Source organism: Battus philenor, unplaced genomic scaffold (genome assembly GCF_028537555.1).
Source record: "Battus philenor isolate CCGP_79_NKW_IND1 unplaced genomic scaffold, ilBatPhil1.0.hap1 SCAF_3, whole genome shotgun sequence".
Taxonomy (NCBI): Eukaryota; Metazoa; Arthropoda; class Insecta; order Lepidoptera; family Papilionidae; genus Battus; species Battus philenor.
This window is the reverse complement of record NW_027181693.1, coordinates 17,426,608-17,453,604: the sequence shown is the minus strand read 5'-3', so window position 1 is coordinate 17,453,604 and position 26,997 is coordinate 17,426,608. Positions and strand designations below refer to the sequence as shown.

At 36.6% G+C, this 26,997-nt stretch overlaps 1 protein-coding gene across 1 annotated transcript in view; it reads left to right on the top strand.

The window, feature by feature from the left end:
- LOC137926771 (cell adhesion molecule Dscam2-like) overlaps positions 1-26,997 on the top strand; it is a 177,582-nt gene that overhangs the window by 99,888 nt on the left and 50,697 nt on the right. Inside the window, exon 4 of the mRNA XM_068770468.1 lies at positions 16,087-16,248. Within this exon, the coding sequence (XP_068626569.1) occupies positions 16,087-16,248 (162 nt within the window). The remainder of the gene's footprint in view (positions 1-16,086; positions 16,249-26,997) is intronic.

The following is a 26,997-nucleotide window of genomic DNA, read 5'->3' as shown; positions in this document are numbered from 1 at the left end:
TGCTTTTGGTAGAGAAATCAGGACCTACTTCTGCTCCCCCGCCATGTCTTTCTCCAAGGCACTTCATACGTACTGATTTAAAGACGATCCGTGGAGTATTCTACTTATTTTCATGCAATTATTGTATCATTTAACATTATGTACATTTTTATTACTCGTGTACATGGTAAGAATGTCAATAGAGCTGAATATGGTTGAAACTACAATCAAATTAAAACTCCTTATAATGGTAAAGGCGATTAGCTTGCGAAAGTGCGTTACCTCCAGAATACGTTGGCGAGGATGATAGGCAAGTGTGATCTAAGAATGTGTATTCATTCATATACAAAGAGTATTTACAATTTACATGATCCTAACAAAACAGCAGCAACCACATTACTAAAGGCGACGGAATTCAAATGCTCATTCTAATTTTAAATTTTTATCATGAATTCGAAATTTAAATTCGTACGCGCAAGAATAGTTCAACATGTTAGTATTGTGACCGGAATGGTCGGCAATACAGAGCGTGATCGCTTCGATTGCATCTTTTTAAATCATCGTCGTCATTTCAGTTCTAGAATGTTCACGTCTGGACATAGGTCTTTCGCGTTGATTTATAATAAGACTGGTTGGTAGCGGTCTCTTTGTATCATCTTACACAGAACTTAACATCATCTACCTGCCTGTCTCTCTTTCTATATAATTTGTATAAAGGAATACCACTGAAATCAGTTGTGGTAATGGACTATACTAACCCATTGCTCTAAAAAGATATGTTTACCTACAATTTTTAAGTTGTAAATTTGACAAGCATGCTCCAAAATAAAAATTACAAAGATTCGTCAGGAAGCGAGCAAAGTCGTGCGCCGCTTCATTGGTTTCATTTCCACCCTCGATTGCAAAACCGAGTCGGAACTGACGTCATCGGACTCCGATAACTTTTTGGAGTGGAACGGTTTGTTGGGTCACAAAAAATTAGACGGCACAAGTGAAAGTGAACTAAATTACCATTACATAAGAGATATTTCTCCTTGCGAAAATCCGCTTGACCTAAAGCATTGGAAAGCGGACCGGATACGCTCGGGCTGGAATGCAAATAGGGTCCTTTGCGCGCCTGGAGGGTCGTAGATTGTACTTCTGCCAATATCCCTTCGCTACGGAACAGCGCGGTCTGCAAAAAGAATTATGAGCTCGGAAATCTCTGCCTTCTTTTACGACGGACATGATTCCTTTTTTGTTAATTTATTTTGTGACACACACACACTTTCATTTTTAATTATATCTCTGAGTCCTTAAGTGTGATGTTCGTAAAATTCGAAACAGCATCAACCACACTGCAATTTTTTTTATTCATATACTTGTTTTCTGATCTTACTCAGAGAATTAAAAACCACACTATTCTTTTTTATGTATGTGGTTATACCACAGATCAACTAATACGTTTTAACAAGTTCCTAGCTTATTTAAAAAGTACACGATATTCTCAAAACAATCTCTAATGCAGTAAGAACGGTAACATTACTGACACCTTCCGAATTCAAATCCTTGTTCTAATTTTATTCTATATACGAATTTCAAGCGTCCAAGAATTATAAGACACGTAATATTCATAATCCGTTAATTATTCAATGAAACTTATGGCTTCTACTCTAGAGAAAATACAAAAAGAAATTACCGAATTGTTAAAACCACTCTTCAGATTCACGGTGATCAATGCTTTTGGCAATTTACTTTTAATTAAAAACTTTTATTAAATAGTCAACTAAAGCTTTTTCATAGCTTAATAAAGCGTTTTAAAGTGTTTTCTAAATGACTTTGTACTAAAACACCGTGAGCACTTGAAGTTTCGCCCTCGGTACGGCGTCTCGATAACCCTCCAAGGCCTTTCGCCGCGCCGAAACAAAGCCTCTCACTCCGGCCCCTCTTGGAGCGCTTAAGTCCTTACTTCCCATCGTAATCGGCGACTGAGGAATAAGATCGTCTATTATGTGGCAAACAGAGGAAGCCTTGATGCTCAACGATCTCGCGGAGGCGATTTGTTGATATCAAACAAATTAAGCATTCTCTGCCATATTTAAATAATAAATAATATTTACTAGACTATTCTTATGTATATATTTAGTCACCATCACTATCTTTATTGTGCGTCTGGCTGTATTCCACAGAAGCGCTTCCACTTTGTTTAAAAATGATTGTATAAACAACGTGCTGCTACAATTCGGTTCGAAGGTCAAGAAACTATTGCGCCTTCAGACGTATTCCACAGATGACTTTGTCCAGGTCTTCGTAAGGCGCAGGAACCACGCCGATTTCTACTTATACGCTTTATATTGAAATAATGATGATGACATTTCTTTAACAATCTTAGATTTAATTTATATCCATCTCATTACAAATTCAAACCTATGACAGCTTTGCTAGCAGACTGGTAAGCAATTCAATAAAAAAATAACAAAACCAAATAAGAAAACTTGAACCAAAATGAATAATATGCACATGTAAAAGAACTTATTAAATAATAATAGAATGTAAGATAAGACTCTAATGTATTAAAAAGTGTAATTTAAACAAACCTGTGATATTAAAAGATAAGAAGAGAATGTATGAATAAAATAAAGATTAGAAATAAAATTGTACCTAGCCAACTAAGAGTAAAAAAGATGAGGAAAGGAAGGCGAAAAACAAAAACAAATTGCTAGATATTGTGAAGGATAAAAGGAAAGAATAAAAGAAATTGAGAAAAATGTAAGTGAGTGTAAAATAAAGATAAAACCCTGAAAAAATTATTTGTAAATAAAGTCCCTGTCCCAAACAAAATAGGGGTATGAGAGGCTCCGAAAAGCGCCATAAAAAAACCTATGACAGCTTATTATTGAGACATTTTACAATAAAGTTTATAATGCGCCTCCGACCGTATTCAACACAGGCGCTTTCGCTTTAATATTTAGTTGACTATAGCATGACACGTGCGTTTAGCTCTCTAACTATGCTATGTTACGAGTAACCGTATCTCACAGAAAGTGCGCGTGGAAACGTTACATAAGTCCCTACTTTGATCTACTCGGGCCTGCACGCTGGTGGCAGAGATCGCCATCTGGTCATTTAAGTGAACATTTCAAGACTGCGTATGCACGCTAGCAACCCGAAACAAAACTCATCAACTCTAGGATAACAACTGCTGGACTTGTAAGTGGAATGTTTAAAAGCTGTTAACTACTTTGTACTACTCGGGCCTGCACGCTGGTGGCAGAGATCGCCATCTGGTCATTTAAGTGAACATCTTGAGACTGCGTATGCACGCTGGCAACCCGAAACAAAACTCATCAACTCTAGGATAACAACTGCTGGACTTGTAAGTGGAATGTTTAAAAGCTGTTAACTACTTTGTACTACTCGGGCCTGCACGCTGGTGGCAGAGATCGCCATCTGGTCATTTAAGTGAACATCTTGAGACTGCGTATGCACGCTGGCAACCCGAAACAAAACTCATCAACTCTAGGATAACAACTGCTGGACTTGTAAGTGGAATGTTTAAAAGCTGTTAACTACTTTGTACTACTCGGGCCTGCACGCTGGTGGCAGAGATCGCCATCTGGTCATTTAAGTGAACATCTTGAGACTGCGTATGCACGCTGGCAACCCGAAACAAAACTCATCAACTCTAGGATAACAACTGCTGGACTTGTAAGTGGAGCCTTTAAAAGCGGTTCACGGAGGCTTTCAACCCCTTCCCACCTTGTGGGTGGAGGCCATCTGTTCAGCACGTATGTTTATTTTATTCAATATACATGTATATTACACATTAACTATTCTCCACATCGAATTATAGAAGGTGATCAATTGTGTAAGATATAAAAATAATTTATGAAGTATCGCAATTTGATAGAAACTAGAATAAAATGGAACTCGATGGTGTCCTTCGACTTAAAAGCAACAAGTATTCTAAACACGCACTTAAACATAAAAAGCATAGTTACAAACATATTTAGTGTTAGAGAAATTAATTTACAATATATGTTATCAAATATCGAAGTCAATAAAATCTAGCTACTTTAAAAAGTCAAGAAATCTGTATAATGTACATGTACATATTTATTTATACATAGTTTTATTAGTTCAGATTTTTATCCATATACAACTTTCAGATTCATTCAGACAATATAAAAAAACATACGTGAGTCACTTTTATAGGTTCTACTCAAAACAAAACACGTTTTATTATCTCGTAACTACATTCAAAATTCGGGGGATATCAATTTTATTTCATTTTAAATTAAAGTCTTTGTAGTACACTTCCGAAATTTTTCGCATGACCGACACAAATATCCAGTATAAATGATTTCAAGCGAAAGCAACATGAATAAATATATCACTTAACATTCAAACGACCTGATTTAAAGGATATAAAACTTGTATTGTTTAATGTACGAAATGAATTGAATAAGCAAATCACAATTCGAATGCGCGCGGCGGGTAATGGAATCGCTGACACAAGCCCGAAGCTAATTGGAAGCACTTCACACTGTTAACGAGGCTAGCACTACATCACACGAGAATAATTCAATTCCACTCACACATTTCTGGTCAGCAATCAGTTCGTGCGTAAACAGCGCTACAAAACTCGGTAATGTACACAGATATTGTCAATTATTTCCGCTGTATCCGCAATTTGCATGTTCAAAATTTTCCGCGTTTTTTATGCGTTCAAAGTATTTTTAAAGCAATTTTGATTGAAAACTTTTATAGTGATTAAGGATTGGGAATTAAGGGTGCAAGTGCCGCATTTGATTTTCGAAAAATTGTAAATACTTTTATGCCCATTCGCAGAATGCACTAGGAAAGATATATGTCAACGAAAACCAGACCCATTGTCAATTATCTATTATTCTCCTTGACCATTCTACAAGGGGAGTACAGGGCTACGTGGTACTCTAGAGGATTCTTCTTTGAGCTGATGAGGGATCTGTAGTCCTGTTCACTCGCAATCATTTAGATTTGGTCCAAAAAAGATCGCCAACAGTCTTCGTTTCAGCTTTTAAACGCCCATAGCAAGGCTTAGGTTTGCTCCAAAGAAATTTTATAATCGCCATGCTTGGCAGGCGCGGATTTATGATCATATCTATCCATGATTTGGAAACTTTTTTATGTGCAGTGGCAATCTTGAAACGCATAAAGTGTGTATTATATAAGTTTGATGTAATCGAACAAGCGACCTGCGATTTTTGAAAGCAAGCCTATACTTTGCCCTCTAAAAGAAGAAAAAAAAGCTATTTAAATTTTGACAACACATAGTATAAAGGAGGTTTGTGTTATTTACTAGTTTATTTAAATCTTTGTTGTATGTCATTTATTTCATAAGAAGATAAAAGACTGAAAATAACAAGTGTAAATATATTTATAATGTCATCATAAACTCCATTTTCAACTTCAATGGACTTTAAATTTCTCTCCCCTCACTTCGGTCAGAAAAACGTGAAGTTTAACTCGGTTTAGAGAAGCTTTAAGCGACGTAATAAAGGGCGCAAATGACCCTAAAGCTTTCGACAAAGCTTTCCTTGCAGACTGTCGAGTGTCGAGGACCGCTGACGGGGCGGACGCGGAAACATGTCTGAGCACGTTGTAGACTCTGATAGAAGTTACACTAAATACATACACGTATAGTTATGATGTGAAAAATTTAAAATGGTGAATGTATAGCTTAATTTTTGTCACTTAATGTTAACATCCTATCTAAAAATCAATGTTTTAATAAATAATACTACTGATAATAAATTAATGTTACAAAGCACGAGTTACAGAAACGTCTAAACTATAAACACTGAACCCTAGGATCAAAAAGTACCGAGAACACGCGTGACCTTGTAGTTATTAATAGATTTTTGTATACGGTTCTCGGAAATTCTGAGTGGCAAACTATCTAGAACCTTCTCCGTAGTATAAATAGGCGTACTCTCTGTGTCGACAATTCGGTGTTGTTTTTTGAGTTATAAGATTAAGATCTACGAATCAGATACAAAGTAAATACAGGGTGGCCCATAAGTCCTTTGAAAAGTAAAATTTGAATAAAACGAACAGGGCGCGCGTGAGCGGTGCAGGGGAAGCGATGGGAGTAACTTCGGTTTCTGGGAATTTAGTCGCGATGGAGCATTATACCGGAGCAGACCGTGCGTTTTGTGTGCGCGAGTTTTATAAAAACGACAATTCGGCAACCGTCGCGCGGCGTAAATTTCGAGAACACAAAGGTTTACACAACTTTGACGACACTCCAACTCTTCAAACGATTAAGAACTGGGTTGCTAAGTTCGAGGAGACCGGTTCGACGTTAGATAAACCGCGGTTGGGTCGCCCAAGGACGTCACGTACGGAACAAAACATAGACACAGTGACACAGTCTATTCGCGAAAATCCGACACAGTCAACTCGTAAGCGCGCCAGAGCATTAAACGTATCCAGGACATCGTTACAACGGATTTTGAAGAAAGATTTACATATGCACCCTTACAAAATTCAGTTGGTTCAAAAATTAAAGGAAACTGACGGTATTCAAAGACAAAATTATGCGAATGAAATGTTGAATCGGTTTACTTCCTTCAATAACATAATGTTCTCTGACGAGGCTCATTTCCATCTTAACGGGCATGTTAGTAAACAAAATTGCCGCTATTGGAGCCCCATCAATCCAAAACTTAAGCATCAGAAGCCCTTACATAGTCCGAAAGTGACTGTTTGGGCCGCTATGTCAGCCCATGGTATCCTAGGGCCTTACTTTTTTGAGGATGGCAGAGGGCGCGCAGTTACTGTTACGTCGGAGCGATATGTGGCTATGATCGAAGAGTTTTTCATACCAGAATTGCAAAACTTTTCAGGCTTTAATGCCAGGACGTGGTTTCAACAGGATGGGGCCACTTCTCACACCTCTAATACTACTATGCCCGTTATCCGTCAACTTTTTCCTGGCAAAGTGATCTCTAAGAGAGGAGACATTTCCTGGCCTCCACGTAGTCCAGATCTGACCCCGATGGATTTTTTTGGTGGGGCTACCTTAAGGCTAAAGTATACGACACAAACCCGCGGTCAATTGAGGCCCTAAAAGAAAACATCTGCAGAGAAATGACAAGCATTACAGCAGTGACGTGCCGCGCAGTCATCGACAATTTTGGACGTCGTTTGCAAGAGTGCCGTGATCGCAACGGATTACATTTAGATGTTATTTTAAAAAAATAATTCCCGTTTTTTAAGCTTTTTTTGTAAATAAAAATTTAATTCATAATGTAATTAGTTTTATTTTAATAAATTTTTTTCATATCAAAGGACTTATGGGCCACCCTGTATTTTGTAAGTTGTTTGGACAGTGATTTCTTGAGCGATTTGGAAGCGTAGTTTGGACTAAGCGAAATTATACTTTATGTTAAAGTAGGTTGACCATCTGATTCGTTAATATAGGACTCGTTGTGAACCAGTGGTGTTTCATTCCGAGTCAGGACCAACAGTAAGTACAACTAAAAAAAAATCACTTCTAATTACTGTTAACTATTGTTACCTACACAATTTGTTATTGGACTATTGTATGCTAATAGAAAAAAATATATTTTATATCAGTTTATACAGGATGATCGAAAATATCTGTGAAAGCTTTAATTGTAATGATTGATTCCGAAACTGTACCAGCACCTAAAAATTAACTTTACAGGATGATACCTTAATGGTTTTTGTATGACAACTTTTTGAAGTTAATTGTTCAAAATTTTATTACAGAGTTAGTAAGCTATAGTTCTATCTTTATTGCTATTTTTAACCATGTGTTAACTGCTATTGTTAAGATACCTATTACTGCTATAAATAAAAGCTTTTTTAAATATATAGGCTTCATACTATATTATTTCCGTGTTTATCGAAAATTTAAATAAAATATAGGTATTGAAATAGTTTTGTGAAATGTTTGTCTTCACCAGAACTTTCTATAAATCTAACGTCGCATTTAATTAGGTAAAACTTTTATATTGCAGCCAAGGACAAAAAAATATTTTCCAAGTCCACGAAAACTTCTGTGAGATTTCTCTCGTTTCTTTAATAAAAGAAAAGGCGTAATGTCATAAGAAACAGCTGTCGTATATTATCTCCCGGTTCCTCGTTTCGAAAGTAATTAAATTTCTTTTTTTATTTCCCTGCAGAAGCTTATAATATTATTTTAACTATTTCCGTATTACGTGCTTATATTTAGTAAAATAAAAATAAATTTTAATCTGAGCAAAATTATTATAATTATGCAGTTTAAATGTCACGATTTTTATAATATTTGTGTTTCTTCTCAAGTCGTAGTGGCTGAATATTTTTTTCACTCTCATTCTCGGTACGATTTCCTTACATTAATATAGAAATTAAAAAGTATTTTTAAGTAAATCGGCCTATCTTTTCCGTTTTTTTCCTTTTGTTACGTTCTGACTCTACTTTCACTGTGTCTAACCTAACCCTATAGGGACAAAGTATAGTGAGAACAGGGGCTATTCCACATTTTCCTACTTTATTTCTTACTAACTCAATCCTACTATGTTTCTGTCCCATCTTTACCACTCTGTCTTCTCTTATCGCGCTTAGTTTTTCTCTGTCCTTCTCTATAACACCTTGACTCCCTTTTACTCTCTTTGTACCCTCGACTTTGTATTCCTTTATTTTACATTGTATCTAACTCTGTCTTACTCTTTTCGAATGTGTCTCATCGTGTCTCACTTTGTCATTAACTGTCCAATTCTGTCCCAGTCTATTCTCATTCTTCACTTCACTCGAGCTCTTTCATTCAACCCCACGCTGGCCCACTCTTATTCTTTTAAATATCATATCACAAACCAGTTGGATTTTACCAAGAAACCTATATAGGTACTAATGAGCTGCATTCCAGTTTCCCGCTTATCGCTTATCCAATGCCATTAGCCAATCGGAGCCGTGCTGTGCGATTTCCACTATTTTTCCTTCATCAAACATCGAACGCTATCAATCAATCTCAGCTCGGGATCAGCGCGCCGGCTGCTTCCAAAATTGATCATTGGCGAAATTGGTACTCGATCATTGTCACGAATGTAACGTGTAATTTAAAAATCTCTCAGTAGATATGCGACAATTAATTAACATAAAATTATTGAAGGAATAATATAATAGCTACGCATTTGAATATTCTTTTTGTATATGTAGATAAATATATAATTTAAAGGGATAGTCCATGAGTTTTCTGTTCTATATTTAGCGTGAAATTAGTCGGTGAATTTTAAATAGGATCGAGGTCCGGCCTAATCACCCGCGCTGGTCGAATTAACGGGACCACGGAGCGACGGCGACAGCGGACCGCAATGTCACCCGGGGACGCACCCCATGAATAATAAACACGGCCCTCACTGATTTCCCTCGTCGCCGCTGCCGCCACTCGACCTGAACGAGCTCCCTTCGGCAGATGTCAACTTTGACATTTATCTGAATAATAATCGAACATGGTTCACTGTTCAAATAGTATATGCATCAAGTGTTTTATTAAACGAAGAATTATTATATCTATTTCTTCATATAATGCTATACACATATAGATCGAAGAATTGCTCATCTGTTGTTGCAATGAGCGAGGCATATGCAACTGATGGCCGCTGGAGCCGAAAGAATCTCCAGGGCGTTGGCAGGCCCCGCGATATGTGGACCGTCGATATAGTTAAGGTTACGAGAAGTCGCTGGATGTGGGTAGATTCGGTGTTCGGCACTGGTCGATATAACATCTCCTGAGGATGCCCCGTGGAGGGGTGAAACACGTGTAGAGTATATTAACGATGGTAGTTGCGTTTCGCATTGTTCACCGTAAGCGCATTCATCAGCAGGCTGGCGGGCAGTGCACTTTTTTGCACGACTACTGCTGCATAGCGGAAGTAGCCATATATTTGTCCCTTTCTTAATAATATAAATGTCTCTGATCTTAAACAGACCTTCTTCTTCGGGGAGAATAAGTACCCACTGAATCTGTGTGTTTCAACTCTTTTTTAGCCGCCATACACCTCTACTCAAAATGACGGCGACCTCGTACAATCTTATTTACAGTTTTTTCTTGCTCAATGTCCTATTTACTATGTAAAGTTACTTTATTATCGATTTAATTGAATCTTAATTTTAATATCATAATTACTCATTCAGTGGGCATTGCAATGGGCGTCAATGGGCTGAAAAGGAAGAGAGAAACTTCCTTACATTGTTTATGGTATTCTATGAACACGTTTATAGGAAAAAAAAATACATTTTTTTCATTTGGACTTTTTTGTAATAGTTAATAAGAAATTTTGGCTCAAACTTACGAATGCTCTGTGGACAGGAACGATTATGGTAAAAGCAGCTACATACATTAAAGTATTTTACGTTTCTTCCAAGACCAATTTTTCGTCGCATAGTCTTTGTGAAAGTGCTCTTAATAACGGAAAAATAAATGTACTTCCATTTATTCCGGTCTTAAGTACTTTAGTTTTCAGTGCGAAATTCTTTGAACTATAATTTAGTGTAAAAAGGTGCTTGACCTGTCGCCGACAGCTGTTCTTGATCTCACGTTAAATGAAATCCTCAACGGGGTCGACGAACCTGTGTAATTTCAATATTTAGAAGTCTCAAATAAAAGTAAATACTTTCAATTTTCATACAATTCCTAGATCCTATCGACAATTCGAGCCGTTTATTTCGATCGATGTCCCGTTCTGTTTGCGTTCGAATTATTTTAAATTGAAAACGTTGTGTTCTAGAATAAATTGAATTTGTTTTCTAAAACCTTTTTTGCGATTAATAAATATATTTTTAAGTAAAAACTTTTTTATATATCTTCTTACTATACATGTAATATTATTAGAAATCATATAAAGAATTAAACAACAGCTTCCATACCAGTAAAATATAGTTAGTTCACTATTAACTTTCTAGATGGCGCTAGGTACATTTTACATCGCATCATGTCTTATTTTTTTCTATTTTTATAGGCGTCCTTGAAATTTTTTTCTACACTCTGACTTCAGTTCGTACATGATTTCAGGTGATACATGCCTAAGTGCGTCATTATATACACGTAATGAAGACAGATATGCAGAATTATAGCCGCAATGTTTGCCGCCACCTTTTTTTTTTTTTTCGGTGGGGGAAATCTTCCGGTATTCAAGATGCCCCGCCTCTGGGGGGAGGACAGGGGTATGTGGAATTCCTACCCACTAAAACCCCCCCCGGTGGTCGCCCTCTGCGCTAAACGGGGGATCGCGGTATCTCCCGGTCAGGGATCGCCACGCGGTCTTCCCTCGCGCCGTACTATTTTTCGATAGCCCGTCCCGGGGTATGCGTGCCGAAACCTTCGTGGTGCTATCACGATGGTTGGAGACCACGTCGAACCATCGTCCGCCTTAGAGTCGCCGAAGCTAGTGGGAGTTTAGGGCCCCCACCCTAAACTCCTGCGACTCCGAAGGCCCCGTTTATGGTAGGGGAGCACCATTCATCGGAGGGCCGTCACGAGGCACGTCTCTGCGCTGACGGCATCGTCTCCGATCTGTCCTCTGCTGATCCCGTTAGGCTGCCTCCTTCTGGACCATGACAGTCTCACAAAAAGAGGCCACGACCCTCCTCGCCGATGACCCGCTCAGCATCGCCGACACGACTGCTGGCAAGAAAAAGTCCTGTCCGATCTTGTCCGCCAGAATCCGCCATGGTTGCCGCCACCTGTATCAACCCTTACGTTAATGTCAATCGCCACTCCGTTCGGAGGCTCAAGCATGTAATACAACGTTATTAAGATAAGCTGCGTATCAACCGGCCTCGACTTAAACTAGGTCCGCTCGTAAATCGAAGGGAAAGCCAATTCTCGATCATTTTAGACCAGAGCTTTGCTAGAGTTTCTTCCACCACTTCTCAGGGCTAACGAATACCAAAATGATAGTTATGCTTGGTATATATTACCAATCGACTTAGCTGAGGCGCTCTTTCAGGCGCCTTGTCGTAACGCTTAATAAGTATGAAGCAACAATCCAAGCCTTTACCCTAGCTGCGATAGTGCCTCAAGCCAAGGATTCCAAGGGAACCTTCGTGAATACTTTTAAATAGCTTCGGGCTAAGGAAAAGCTGCGTCCTGCTCCTTTAAACCTGCGAAATCTACAAATTTCATTTCAGTAGCAGTGTAAGCTGCTTAAAAAATGTACTGCATTATTCTTTGTGTGCCATATCCTCCATATATTGGGCTTGAATGCAAAATTTTGATGGGTAATCTGAAAAGGACTAAACTCAGCTGTAAAATAATCATCACTGATCATCGTGGTGATCATGGAGGTGGTGGCAAAAAACAAGTAATCGACAGTTTTGTTTCTATTTAAAGCACTAAGCGTGTATTATAGTCCAGGGGAACTAAATACCCCTAAACTTCTAGGAATGGAAAGACATAGTAATTAAGTTGTTAAAATTTTTATAAGAAAATCCTCTGTACGTGAAGATTACGACCTTAGAAATAAAAAAAAAAAAAAACAAAATATAAGCCTGTGGTATTATGTTTGCAAGGAGAGGAAAGTGAAGCGACGAATAAAAGAAAAATAATTGAAGGATGGAAGAGATTCTGATGCAAAAGAAGAATGAGTAAATAACATTGACATAGGAAAAAGATCAGAACGCAAAAAATAAAGCCTGTGAAAAAAATATTTCTGTAAAAATAGACCCTTTCCTTCCATAACTAGCGATATTAGACAGATGAAAATGAGCCAAAAATAAAGCCCATAATAAAAAAGAAGAGAGTGTCAGTTATAGTAAATAGAGTTAAAAGTAGATATATACACTGGTATATCTCTGGTGATTGTTAAAAATATTATTGCTACGTGTTTTATGAAAAAAAAGTTTGTGTATCTTAAAGTAGCAAAAAACATCTGGAATATCATTACTTATCTAACTTAATAAGGTAAGGAAGATAAAAAAATATCAAATATTGTATATTTGTTAACAGATATAAATAAAGTTTAATTTAAGTTTTTCTCCTGAATAAACACGTAGTAGTATCTTAAAATCGTTTTTGTGCTTTACAATATTGTTAGGTTCGGTGGGTTCTGATTCGAAATGAAACACCACTGATTCACAAATCAGAGGGTCACTCTACTTTAACACTTTTTACTTTCGCTTAGTCCAAACTACGCTTCCAAATCGCTCAAGAAATCACTACCTAAATAACTTGCCAAATAGTCACTTTGTATCACTGATCGTAGATTTTATAACTCGAAAAACAACACTGAACTATCGTCATGAATTTACTACGCTACTACGGAGAAGGTTCTAGTATGTTCGAGATAGTACTTGGTTAGAATTTCCGAGAACCATTCACAAAATATTATAAATAACTTCAAGGTCACGCGTGTTCTAGTTCCCTGGGTTCTGTGTTTATTGTTTAGAGGGTTCTGTAACTCGTGCTTTGTAACAATATGTTGTTATTTATATGATAAATGTACTATAAGTATTTTATGTTTGAGTATACTTCGAATATTCAACCCTTTCTATCATTTGATGAACGCCTGTTACAAATTTTTCGGGGTAACTAAATCCATTCAATATACTGGAATAAATCAAGGTTTCCGATGAAACTGTCATTTAAGCTTTTGTTTTTATGCAAATTACATAATTTCTTTTTTGTTGTTTCTTAATGTACTAATGTAATATAAATATTTAAATTAAAATGATGTAATAGGATGAGAGACGCCTTGAGGAGATACATAATTGTAAGCCAGAGGTATATATGGTAATAGACTAATTCTGTGACCTTTAAAAAAAATTTAAACGCCCCCTAGGGGGGTAATTTAATTATAAAGTGAGCAAATGCTGGGCGTAAGAATTTTAAAAATGCTAAGGCGGAATGCAAAGAAAACTTGGAAAATATTGCCGTAAAGTGTGATTATTATACTAGCTACCGAAAATGTGAGTGTTTATCTAAGCATTCATAGAAAAGATATCTTAATAAAAACTATCCCCTAATAACACTAGGGATCCATATAGGGATTTACGAAATAACTGAATATTAATCAATATAGTCAAAGTTGCATACGAAACCAGCGTCCACACGTAGCGCGATGTAATATACAAGTAACGCCATCTAGTGAGAAATAGAGTAGCTTCATATTTATTGAAGTGGCGTTCTTTGATATTATTTTTATTACACTACACAAAGTGATTTGGATCATGCCAATAGTTTCCTCTCATTATTACTTGTATTATTGGTACTATAAAAATCATATTATAGTGTAATAGATTTTGTGGGATAATAAAGCTTGAAATTTAATTGCTCTGTATACTGTATTAATGTTATAAAAAGGAAGACAAAAAATAAGTTTTTTGTGGGCATTTCTCAAATAAGAACACGCTTGGAACTCTGGTAATTTTAAATTGAAAAATGCCTCATGAGGTAGGTCAATCTGGTTCTAACAAATTGGGCTCTTTAGGTATTCAGGTTATAAGATACACTAGTGGTAATAAAATAATTTATGTATAAATACTGAGTAATTTCAAATATGAATTGCAGTAAAGCGAGGAATTTAAAAAGAGTTGTTTTAACAAAACAAAGGAACATTTGGAGCCGCATGAAGCATTCCCGTAGAACATCCGCTTGTCACACTAATCCGAGAGCTCTCGACCGTCTGTACTGTAATTAATTATGCCGAGCGCTGTCTAGTCCTTCTGTAGAGATCGCGTAGAGCTCGTAGAGGAGCTACGGTCTCGTAGATATGTGGCGATGTTTTCAGTGTTTATTCGAAATTTGTTAGCCTACTGCAACTCTATGTTTTGCAATAGGAATCTTAACAACTTGGTTCTGTTTGAAGGGATTAAGTTGAAGGGATTAATTAAGTTAAGGTTTACATGGTCCTAGTTTTCATTCGTAATGGAAGAAGGATTGTCTCAGACTTTACCATAAACTTCAAATAGAACCTATTATAGACTTTCTTTGACTTAAAAGAGCGTATCTCACAATTGTCTTTAGATGGCTGTCCTGATATCAAGAAACTATTTGAGCGGTGACCGCCGTCAGAGCTAGATTGAAGAGAGTAGAAGAGAATATTATAGAATATATCTGGTCTCTTCTTCATCAGTCCTATCTTCTCTTTAAGTTCTTACAAGAGTTAGAAAGAAATTTAAAATGCAATCCTTGATATTTACTTTCACAATTAAAATTCTGTATTAAAGTTTGTTTTACAAGCAATATCATTTAAAAATGTTTCTATAATTCTCAAAAAGTAGATACAATTTGCCAGCACTTACGAACTGTATGACAAAGTCATAACTGAAGTAAATTAGATTAAGGTTCGTAAGGATTCAGGATTAGTATAGTTTCGACTGAAAATTAAGTTTCATCCCTTATCTTACACGCTTCACCTGCTCAGAACCCAACTAATACGCCATATTCACAGCGTATCGAGGAGAGATATACAGAGATTGCTTTTTATAAACATGTACGTATACAGTTAGCTGTTGACAAGCATTTCACGTTTCTATCTGTTAGTATCTCGCACAGAAGTTTTTTTGCACGTTTTTGGGCACGTTTCGTTCTCCCTTACCGTGGTATAGTAAACACTATTAATACAATTAATAATTTTAACTGAATATTTTTATTGTTACGCTTCTCTCTCATTCTTATTTCTCCGTTGTTTTTTCTTTTTTTATTCTTTCACAATATCTTGCATTATCTTGCGTACATCGCCTAACTTCCATCGTCTCCTCTGTTAAATTCTACTTTTACATTTTCGTTATTTTTTTTTACATTTATGTGCCTTAATTTATGATTAATATTAATTTGTTTCCTTATTATATATATCACAATTTATTTTTAGTTGAATTTTAAAATTATCACAGCTTATCCTACATAGAACACATACACATATCCCTGAGCAGTAGTTGTGAAAGGGATAAAAAAAACAGACTAAGTTGCGGACTATTATAGGAACATAAATTGTAAAGAATTTTAGCTTTGCTTAAAGCACTTTGTTTTGGTGATTCGACAACGAGGCTATGAGATGATGGGCATTCTTGATATACACATGTGACCACTATGATTTCCTTGTATATAGCTTTAAAGTTCATTTTCTCTTGTCTCAGTTATGGACGTGGCGTGGGATGTGAGGATACAGCCCACGCATGGAGTCGCTGGTGGTGCTGCGCTTCTAACTTGTGCGCCCACTGCCTCCGTGAAAGCCCACATGGTGGTCACCAGATGGTTCAAAGACGGCGTCGTACTCGCACCAATGGCTTCTGACTCTGGTAAGTATATTTACGCAGAAATTACTGAAGCAAGTTTACTGCCATTTCAGATAATAATAATTATTCATTTTTATTATCACCATTTCAGCCGTTGACATATTGATTTCCAATAAGACAGTTTGGGAACAGTCTGCTTCTTATGCCTGTTCACCTTGCTATAGAACTTCTCACGCGTAGCTTCCCATCTGTGGTCATCTCCCTATCAACTGAAAGTCATGCAGCCATCTATTCTATGCGCTTTCAAAAATTATAAAATTTGTATTGCATTGTTCTAAAATACCGTAATGTGTAATAAAAGAAATCATATTATGTAATAAAATTTTAAAAAATATTATTGAACTGCTATTTACAAATTTTAAAAAGCATATTATTAGTAAATTGATGGAAAAATATTATCTGATAAGCTTATATTTAAATGACAAAAATTCTTGGCAATTATGTCGCTTGATTATTTTGTTTTAATTTAAGCTATATCTGAAAATGCATATTTAAAATTGGCGATTAATACGAGATACACAATTAAAAGTTCAAATGTTGAATAAATGAATTTTATCTTTTACCTTTACTGTTCCCTTAGCTGAGCCGCCTTTTTAATTTCTATTATAGTCAATTGCATTATCACTTTTATATTTAATAAGAAACTGGTATTGTTAATGTAGTGTAATCTTTTTTTTTTTATTTTTGACATTCTGTACGTAACACCGTTGTTATAAGCCAGGCAATATGAAGCCTTACGTGCGTGCAATATGAGACATTCTAAAATCAATTTTCTTAGATATTGGCTCGTAATTAATTAACCTTTTATATTAAATTAGGTTCATTTACGTAGATAAATAAATTATTGAAGGTGTTATTTTTTGTGTTGTGGTGTTATCTATATTTATATTAAAGATTAGTGTGAGTCATATATTGCTTTGGACCTCGGGATTCTTTGAGAGAAGTTTTTATGACGTATTGTTACGTTTGCGTCACAATATACTTGTATATAATAAAGCTTTGTTTGTCCTTAAAAACCTTAAAAATTACTTAAAATATTTGAAAGACTCGATGTTAATACAACGAACAGAAATAAGTTGATTAGTACTAGTTTAGTCTTCAAATATTAAATAAACCATTTATAGTTCGAGGTATACATATGTACAATAAGATTTAACAATCAATTTCAAATCTATCGTTGGAGAGGTACAACCATTATTAAAGAAATATTGTTGAAAACCACACTAATGTTAGTGAGTGGAATTAAATGTTGTTGATGCTCACTCAGGAAGCTAATTGTTGTCGCGCACTCTTTATGAAACTATATTTGAGTTTCTCGCAGGTTCTCAGCAGAACTGCCATCCAAGCTGGCGATAGCTTGCTATAAGGACGACAATGCTGACATTTTATGTTAATTGACTATTCGCAAGTGCCTGTGAGAGCCTATTATGAAACTTTCTAATTTTTTTTTACAAATTTATTCAAGGACATTACTTGGGAGACGTGGTCACTTGCGACAGGTAGAGAGCAATGGAGAGGGCTATGCTCGGAGTGTTGTAGCGAGATTGAATCAGATATAATGAGGTCTGCAGAAGAATCAAGATCACCGACGTAGCTTGAAGAATTGCTCATCTGAAGCGGTAGTTGGTGAAGAACATCGATCGTGCAGCTGATGGCCACGAGCTGGTATATGCTGGGTGGATATACACTACTAGGTAGACCGAGACCATAGTTTAGGTCTCGTGGGAAGTCACGAGATTCAGGCAGCTTGGAACCGGTCATCATGATTACTAATTTTTTTTGGACGAGGTCTGGCCTTGCCGGCACCTGAGCCGATACATGCAGGGTGGATATACACTACTAGGTAGACCGAGGACATAGTTTAGGTCTCGCGGGAAGTCGTAAGATTCGGGCAGCGTGGAACCTGTCATCATGATTACCAATTTTTTTTGGACGAGGTCTGGCCTTGCCGGCACCTGAGCCGATACATGCAGGGTGGATATACACTACTAGGTAGACCGAGGACATAGTTTAGGTCTCGCGGGAAGTCGTAAGATTCGGGCAGCGTGGAACCTGTCATCATGATTACCAATTTTTTTTGGACGAGGTCTGGCCTTGCCGGCACCTGAGCCGATACATGCAGGGTGGATATACACTACTAGGTAGACCGAGGACATAGTTTAGGTCTCGCGGGAAGTCGTAAGATTCGGGCAGCGTGGAACCTGTCATCATGATTACCAATTTTTTTTGGACGAGGTCTGGCCTTGCCGGCACCTGAGCCGATACATGCAGGGTGGATATACACTACTAGGTAGACCGAGGACATAGTTTAGGTCTCGCGGGAAGTCGTAAGATTCGGGCAGCGTGGAACCTGTCATCATGATTACCAATTTTTTTTGGACGAGGTTTTGGCCTTGCAGTGGGCATCCATCGGCTTAAAAGATAAAGAAGAAGACATGAGAGTGTATTATAATATAATACACAATCATATTGTCTATACTGTGTTCTAGTTATTTCTGTCTTGTGTCTGTATATCAAATGTCCGTCACAACTCGAGTATGAATATACAAACATACACGCAAGTTTGTACGATGGAAATGATTCTACTCGTGACAAAATGATACGTTTGATTGATTAAATTCTGCATTTACACAGTGCCGTTACATCCTACTGCTTATAGCTACACGGACAGACGAAGGGATAGGGCGACATGAGAACGTATGCAATGTATTAATGTTGGTGTTCATTTTATATCAAATTTATCTGAAAAAAAAGCTTATGTAAGAATCAATATGAGCAGTAGTAGTAGGTAGAGAACAATGATTTGCGATAATAGGTCGAGGGAAAGGAAGATTGATCCCTGGGATACAATCTTATATAATTCACACTTGGTGCATTGATTATACAGGATTGTCACTGCTCACAAATAAGTTTCCAGAGAATGAGCACCGGATTCCTCTGCATACCACAACATACTGCGATTGTCAACTCGTCTGCCAAGCGTCGCGATTTTGTTTTTCCCTATATATATATTCCTGTGCCTTTCAGTAGGTGTCTATAGCTGAAGTTTTAAACAAACGTAATATAAAAGAAATAAAGTTTAAATATACTTACACACACACATATATGTATAGATATAGTCTTTTCCTTTCATACTAAGATTATAACGATTAATATGGTAAAACTTAACATTATTAACAAACACGAATAACTTGAAAGTCGTTTAGATGGATTAAGAGTGTCTTTTCAAGTTTACTACTTAAAATGCTTAAATTATACATTTTTATAGCCGTAATATAACATCACAATGAGCACATTGTTTCTTATATTTATCTTTGTTTTTACAGTTATCTTCTTCTATTTCTTCTTTTATAATATATAACATTAATATTTTTTAAATTTATTATTTATTTATCCGTTTTAATGTAATTATTTTAATAACTTCACTTACTGTTGTTTATCTTAAAGATATTTAACTGGTAGAGATAAATCTTTGGCATTAGGTCTCACTTTTAAAAGAAATAGGAATTACTAGAGAGTGAAAATCGCAGCGCAGCGATTCGGACCACGCTGTTGCAGGCTGGAGAGCTGCCAGTGGATTGTTCCAATATGTACACTATGAAATACAAATTAATTTCGTGCCCGGCGTTGGGAGGCGATTATTGCCTTATAGGGAGAGAAATTTAAAATTTTCGCCGAAACACGCCGTATTTTACAAGCTCTAATTGACCATTCAAAGATTAGTTTTTTATTTTTACACGAACAAAAGCCGTTACCTGTCTCATTTAAATGTAATTGCTTCCAACTGCACTTTTTAGGTTATTTTTCGTCTTGATCTTCATTTATTTTATCATACATTATTACGTATATTATATTATAAATATATTATCATTACATTGATTAGTATTTCTTTCATTGATTTTCGGATTATATATATCATACATTCAATTACGAAAAATACAACGGGCCTCATAAGAAAGCTCGAGGTCACCGCAAGAGGAATGAAGAAGTTTATGCATGGAGTTTCACTGTGAGATCTAATTAGGAATGAAGAGATCAGCAGAAGGACCACGCTCTTATAATTACTCATATGAAGTGGTAGTGAAGATGGTCGTTAGGGCCGAAAGGCTTTTGAGCGGTGATCACGAACCGATAGATGCGGCATAATAGGCTCTTTAGGCAGACCGATGAGGTACCGTGATGTAGGTCATCTTGGTGATATTTGGAGGAGGCATTTGCCTTAAAGAGAGCCGTCCATTGACTGAAAAGTGTAAAAATTAGAGCTATACATCCTCCCCTTTTTAGTTTTTTCACCTATAATTAATAATCCTGTATCACTAGTACTAGTTACAATTAACTGAATCCGCCTCTAGGTAAAGCTCACTAACATCCCGCATTCGGGGGACTCCGGCTCGAATTCGAGTGCCGGTCTGGCCTAAAAATCAGGTCATCAAGTAATAATAATGTAAAATAAAAATGTACAATAAAAAAATGTAAAACGAAAAATGTCATAACAAAAGAGGAAAGAATGAAAGATTGAACAGAGCAAAAGAGAAAGATAGAAGAACTGTAGCATGAAAGATAGACCGAAAGAGACAATAAAGTACGAAAGAAGAGAAAGAAAATAAAAAACTATGTGGAAAAATAAATTGCAAATAAAGTCCCTGTCCCACCACGTACGAGAGGCCCCCAATAGCGGGGGTCAATAAAAAAAAAAAGCTCACTAACAGGTTTTTTTTTTTCAAAAACGAGTGTTAGATACATTTCGTTTGTAAATATTCTTGGACAATAAAAACAAACGCATCAAAATGTGTCCTCGTTCATAGCGATATGCCAGTTATTCTTGAACGAGGCTCCCGGCTTGCAGATCCATTATTTAGTTGCAGATGGGACATGTTATAATTCAGAAGGCTTATATTGTCTGTGGGCGTGTGCCGGCGTCTTAATTAATACGAAGCTCCCCCCGGACTGTCACGTGATCTCTTTGATGCGGGAGCGCTAAAATGTTACTGAATGCTATACATACTGTTTATATTTATTATTCTAGATTGTTATATATATGCATTTGTATGTATTAGGTGTTTTTATTTTTTTTAATATACGCCCTAAAGTGCCGTTCTCGTCACGATATCATCTGAATGTCGTGTTGTTGTCATGTCTTCTTTGGCAATTTCGACTCTACCGCGCGGTGCCTCTTTTATACGTTTGTGGGGAGACTAGTAGCGCCATCTGTCGACGCCAACCAAAACTACAAAGTTCCGATATATTTATAACGGAATGAAGAACTATTACTCCCGTTGTTTCATTTTTGAAATATTTTTTTAAATCCATTTCTTAACCCATACTATCTTGTAACACCGGTATAAAAGTAAGTCTACATGTTTATGTGTTAATATAAATACAGCAAAAGCGTGATTTTAGCGCTCCGGTCTCACGTCCATCCATAATACAGTGCATCATCTCACAGGATTAACAACAATAGAAGGATAATTGAAGCGAAGGTTGAATTTGTAATGAAGCCTTAGAGTCGGCTCGGTCGTACCGGTTTGTTTGCACTAATACGTATGGGATACGTGCGGAAACCTGAACCATGTTCTTACTTATCTTTTTAATGCACAAAGTGTAACTTACTTAAGATGATATCTGTAGAATCTTGTATCCCGTGAATCGAACTCGAGTTCAACAATCGCAAATCGAAGTCCTCTACCCCTGGCCTACCACAGCTCTATGAGCTATCAATGTATAAACATTTCATTATTAATTTCATTTTTAATACCTTTAATTTTCAAAACGTAATAAAAAAAAAATTGAAAGTAAAAATGAAAAATGTTACGGAAAAAAATTGTTCTAGTTAGCTTCCGGTGATATCAAAGTAGTACTTTATAGTTATTTTGTAACATGTCTCTACACCAGAAACGAAATATCCAGCTAGTAAGAGATAGGCGTACTTCGGGAAGGCTTAGACGTTAGTATTTATGCAGATTGGCTTAACCCGGGGATGTCCCGCATATCGGCTGTGAAGCGGACTCAGTGCGATAATACACGACATCGCACAAACGGCTCGCAATTTTGTTTTACGACCCACATAACCCGCCTGGGGTCGGGACTAAATTTAAATTAGAACATCTAGCCAGTGACGTCAGGGAGCGATACCGGCTTTAACAAGTTTTGTGCTGTTTCATGTTGTCATTTTTTTGGATCAATAGTGTACACAATTACAATTTTTTTTAAGAAATCTAACAATTATTTTAATTTTATTTTTAATTAAAAATATTTATTATTTACAGGCATAACAATTCACCTCTGTGTCGCTTGATGTTCAGCGATGACATCTACGATGGTACTAAAGAGTTAGTGTCTTATTAAAAGATATTTGTAACACTTTATCAATTTATTTAACACACGAACAAATTTTTATTAGCGCTTGAGTGCGAGCAAAAAGGACGTGCATTCGTCGTAGGACTCTGGGGCGCAATGTGCTCTGCGACCGAGTGAAAGCGGGCAATAGAACAAAGGCGCAAAAGAAATAAAAGAAACAAAAGTAACAAAAGGTCTGCGCCCGCGTCACCGGTGCGTGCATGTGCTCGCTGCACTAATTCGGCACACTACACACCACAAGTTCATCGAATACTGTGACGACTGTACCGATCTCTTGGGCTGCTCAATCGTTCCTTCCACTATATCAGCAGCAAGTGTGTCTTGAAGATTTATTTAATAGAATCAGCTGTTACCTCGCGGAAGTCCATCCTAAGTAACAAAAGGACCAATATTTAGCCACTTCCGCACATGCAGTGGTAGTCGTGCAATAAAATACGCCGCCGGCCAGCTCGCTGATAAATGCGTATGCGGCAAACAATGCGAATCACACAACCGCTACCGCCAAATTACTCAACACATGTTTCACCCCTCCACGGGGCAATTTCAGGAGTTATGTTACACCGATAAGTGCCAAACACTGTCAAGCTGCCAACCTCTCTGTATTTGGCACTAATCGGTGTAACATAATCGCATTTATCAGCGGGCTGGCGGGCGGTGCACTTTGTTGCGCGACTACCACTGCATGTGCGGAAGTGGCTAAATATTGGTCCTTTTCTTACTGTGTCTTGAACACTCCTAAGTTATAGTTGGCTGGAATAAGGCTGGTAGGTTGAGTCACTCCTTGGCTGTAAGCACTATAAAAGTATTAGGAACACGCTTTTCATGAATCTATGCTGCGTCTTATTGCCCGCACACTCTTCAAAATGCAGTCTGTAGAATACCGATAAGCTGGCAACTTTCCGCCAATGCTTCAAGCTTGGCGCTCACCAAAGCATTGTTATCAATCAGCCTTTTGATTTTTTGTTAGTAAAAATGTTAAGTTTTAATTATACATATAAAATGATGTGACTGTGAAAATATCACGCGTCAAAGAAATATGATACTGAAGATGAATGTTATCATTCTCTTAAATATTTCGTCTGGATTGTATGGACTGTATGTCCACACACCTTACTACTGTATAGCCAGGTAAGAGGTTACTTTGAAAATATTTCGACAGTACATATACTACAATAGCAGCACGCATTCTTCTTTGATAAAATTCTGAGTGATGGTGAACATCTTCAGGTTCCGACATACTTATCGGTGCTGGTTTTGTGCTTTGTACAGAATTTTTTTTATCTTAATATTCAGTTTCTCCCAAAATTAATACAGAAAGGTTACAAATAAAAGAAAACTCAGTAGCTATAGATATATTAAGAATATGTATTAGATAGGCAATTAGATGCCACAAAAAAAATCAATAGTGCCAAGCTAAAGTTTCACTGCCTATGAGTTGTTTAAGGGGTTTCAAATTATTATGATGTTAAGCAAGCTCTACTCTCTAAAACTGTCCATAAATCACAATCTAATGGATTAAGATCAGGATTGCATGACGGCCAGTCTTCAGCTCTGATGAAGTCTGGCCGTTAGTTTCAAACCAATCGGAGGTTCGAGTTTAATGACCCGGCACAGTTTTGCTGAAAGGACCATTTCTGTTTATGGAACATAGTGTTTTAATTACATTGCCCCGGTTTTTGGCGGCCTCTGGTCCCCTTTATTATATTTTTTGGACAAGTTTGTACTTTAAATTTTGAGGTATACTCATTTTTTATTTGCTTCCTTATTCCCAGTTTTCCTCTTTCTTCCTTCACAGCATCTTTCGTTCTTTTTCTTTTCTTTTCTTCCGTCATAAAATCATTTTATTTCCAAAATATTACAGTTGTTATCCTACCATCATTACACCAGATTCCTCTGACATTTATTAATTTTATATGTTTTGGTTTTCGTCTATTAATTTTTATTTTGTTATTTTATTAGTTATTGGTTTACCATAATTTCTGTTCTATTACTACATGAACATAGTGTTATTGCCTTATTATTTTTTAACTCCTTCTTTTTCTCTTATTATTACTTTTTTATGTATATATTATTACTCAAGAATGATATCTTGATACATTTGTCACGTTGTATCGATATTTTTTTTTTAATTTAGGACGGAAAATGCCCAGCGGCTTTCGTGCTATTGCTCATAGACTTTAGTCGCTGTAGATTTTCAACAAGAGCGGTACGAACCAAAACTATTTATTTGTAATAAAGAATTTAATTAAATTTTTAACTTTATAATTAAATACGAGTGTTATATCTTTGAAACAAAATTCAATTGTATTTCGAAATCATTTTTGCATCTGCATTCGCCTATGCTCAGAGGTACTCATAACAGATTATTTATAATGTTATATTACAGCCATAGCACCTTAATAGACTTCATATAAGTTGAATATACCGAAAGGAAAGGCCGATCTTTTAATATCGAGCAATGTTTATTGCGGAATTATTCCCGAAAGTCTCGTCGAAAGCATATTTATGCTTTCTTTTCACATAAAAGTTACTTGTGTCTCGGTTATTATATAACGGGCCCGTTGCGTCGTAAAAGTAAATGTCAAAGTAATAAAATAAATGTGTGGAGGCTCCGAGGCGGCCGTATAAAGTCTTTAAGTACTCGTATACATTGATAGGCGCGTAGAGTATGTGATATATACATTGGTAATTACGTTTTAGACGCATTTACTTCGTATCTCGTACTTCTTTACTTTTCGGCTGATGGACGCTACTACTAGACATAAGCTTACCCCAAAGATCGTCTCGACGACTGACCCCGTACTGCCACCTAGTGCAGTGAGAGATTCTTGGTCGCGTCCCGGGAACCATATGCATGAGTTATATTCCACTTCAGACGAAGTACGAAAAGGACCAATATTTAGCCACTTCCGCATATGCAATGGTAGTCGTGCAAAAAAGTGTACCGTACTTTAATCAAATTTAAAAAAATACTTAGAGTAATTTGGCGGTGGCGGTTGTGTGATTCGCATTGTTAGCCGCATACGCATTTATCAGCGGGCTGGCGGGCGGTGCACTTTGTTGTACGACTATCACTGCATGTGCGGATGTGGCTAAATATTGGTCCTTATCTTACTTAGGATGGACTTCCGCAAAGTAACTCCTGATTCCATTAAATACTACAGACGACCAATTATTTGACCTATATTGATCTTACTTCTTCTGTGGATCTCCTTATTTCTGACTCCATCTCGCAGCGAAGCTTCAAGCATTTCCCTCTCCTTTGATCCCTCTTTATGATTATCTCGGATTTATAGAAAAATAATTTAAAACTAAGAAAGGATTAATGAATAAATAAAGTATCTTATAAACACCTTACTCTTTAATCACTGTTATATATCTAGATTTTCTAGAATAGCAAAAGAATATCCAGTGTAAGACGCGTATAGTGGTTTATTTCCAAGAACAAGCAAGTGAATTAACCGTGTTAAATTTGTTAATACAAGACTTTACATCCACACAACGAACGCGGTTTCCCAGCCTTTGCTCCTGTAATAAAGATATTTTTTTAATTACATTAATAAATTTGTAATTTATAGAAGCTTATGTACTGTTTTAAAAAAGCCTATCGGCAGTCCAAAATCTTGATTTAATAACCATCATCGTAAATCGTAATAATCTATTCAACTGCTAGAAAAGCCAGTAATATTTGATATTAATAATTCTGTAATGAAATCCTATAAACATTTAGAATTAAAAAAAATGAATATGTCATTGTTAAAAGATACGCTTATAAATTTTTAAAGAAAGAAGTCAACAGTGTTATAAACCAACCGTTTTATTTATTCTACAAGCCTCCTGTTGCCTCTCTAGTGGAATATTATATTTTCAACTCTACTGTACTCACTAACCTCCGATGTGTCGAGTATATGCAGGTGTAAAGTATGTTATAATGCATTCTGAACATCTCTTGCAGCGTCGCCTGCTTCTTTGTCCTGAGTCTACAACAGATCAGCGTGGTGTTGCATATGCTCGCAGTGTGTTTTCGAATTACTCATTATACCATTCCGCGTCGACGAGTCATAAAATTAAAGCATTGTCAGCACCATGTAGCGCTTGCGGCGCCGCCCGGCGAGCGCTTCGTTAGCTGGAATCTCTAATTGTCTAATTAATGGTGGCTTTGAACCTTTGTTAGAGCTTTAGAACGAGGCGTTTAAATTCCTTTTCTTTTCTCCTAGCGCTATTAAATATCTACCTCCGTTGAATACTAAATGCAACTGTTAATTTGTAACCTATGTCTAGTAAATTATATATCGTATTTTATATTGTTATTTTATTATTAACAATGGTGTAAATCTTGCCGCTATCACTATAGTTATCACCATCATTGCTAACAGCAAAACCATCATTGTAATA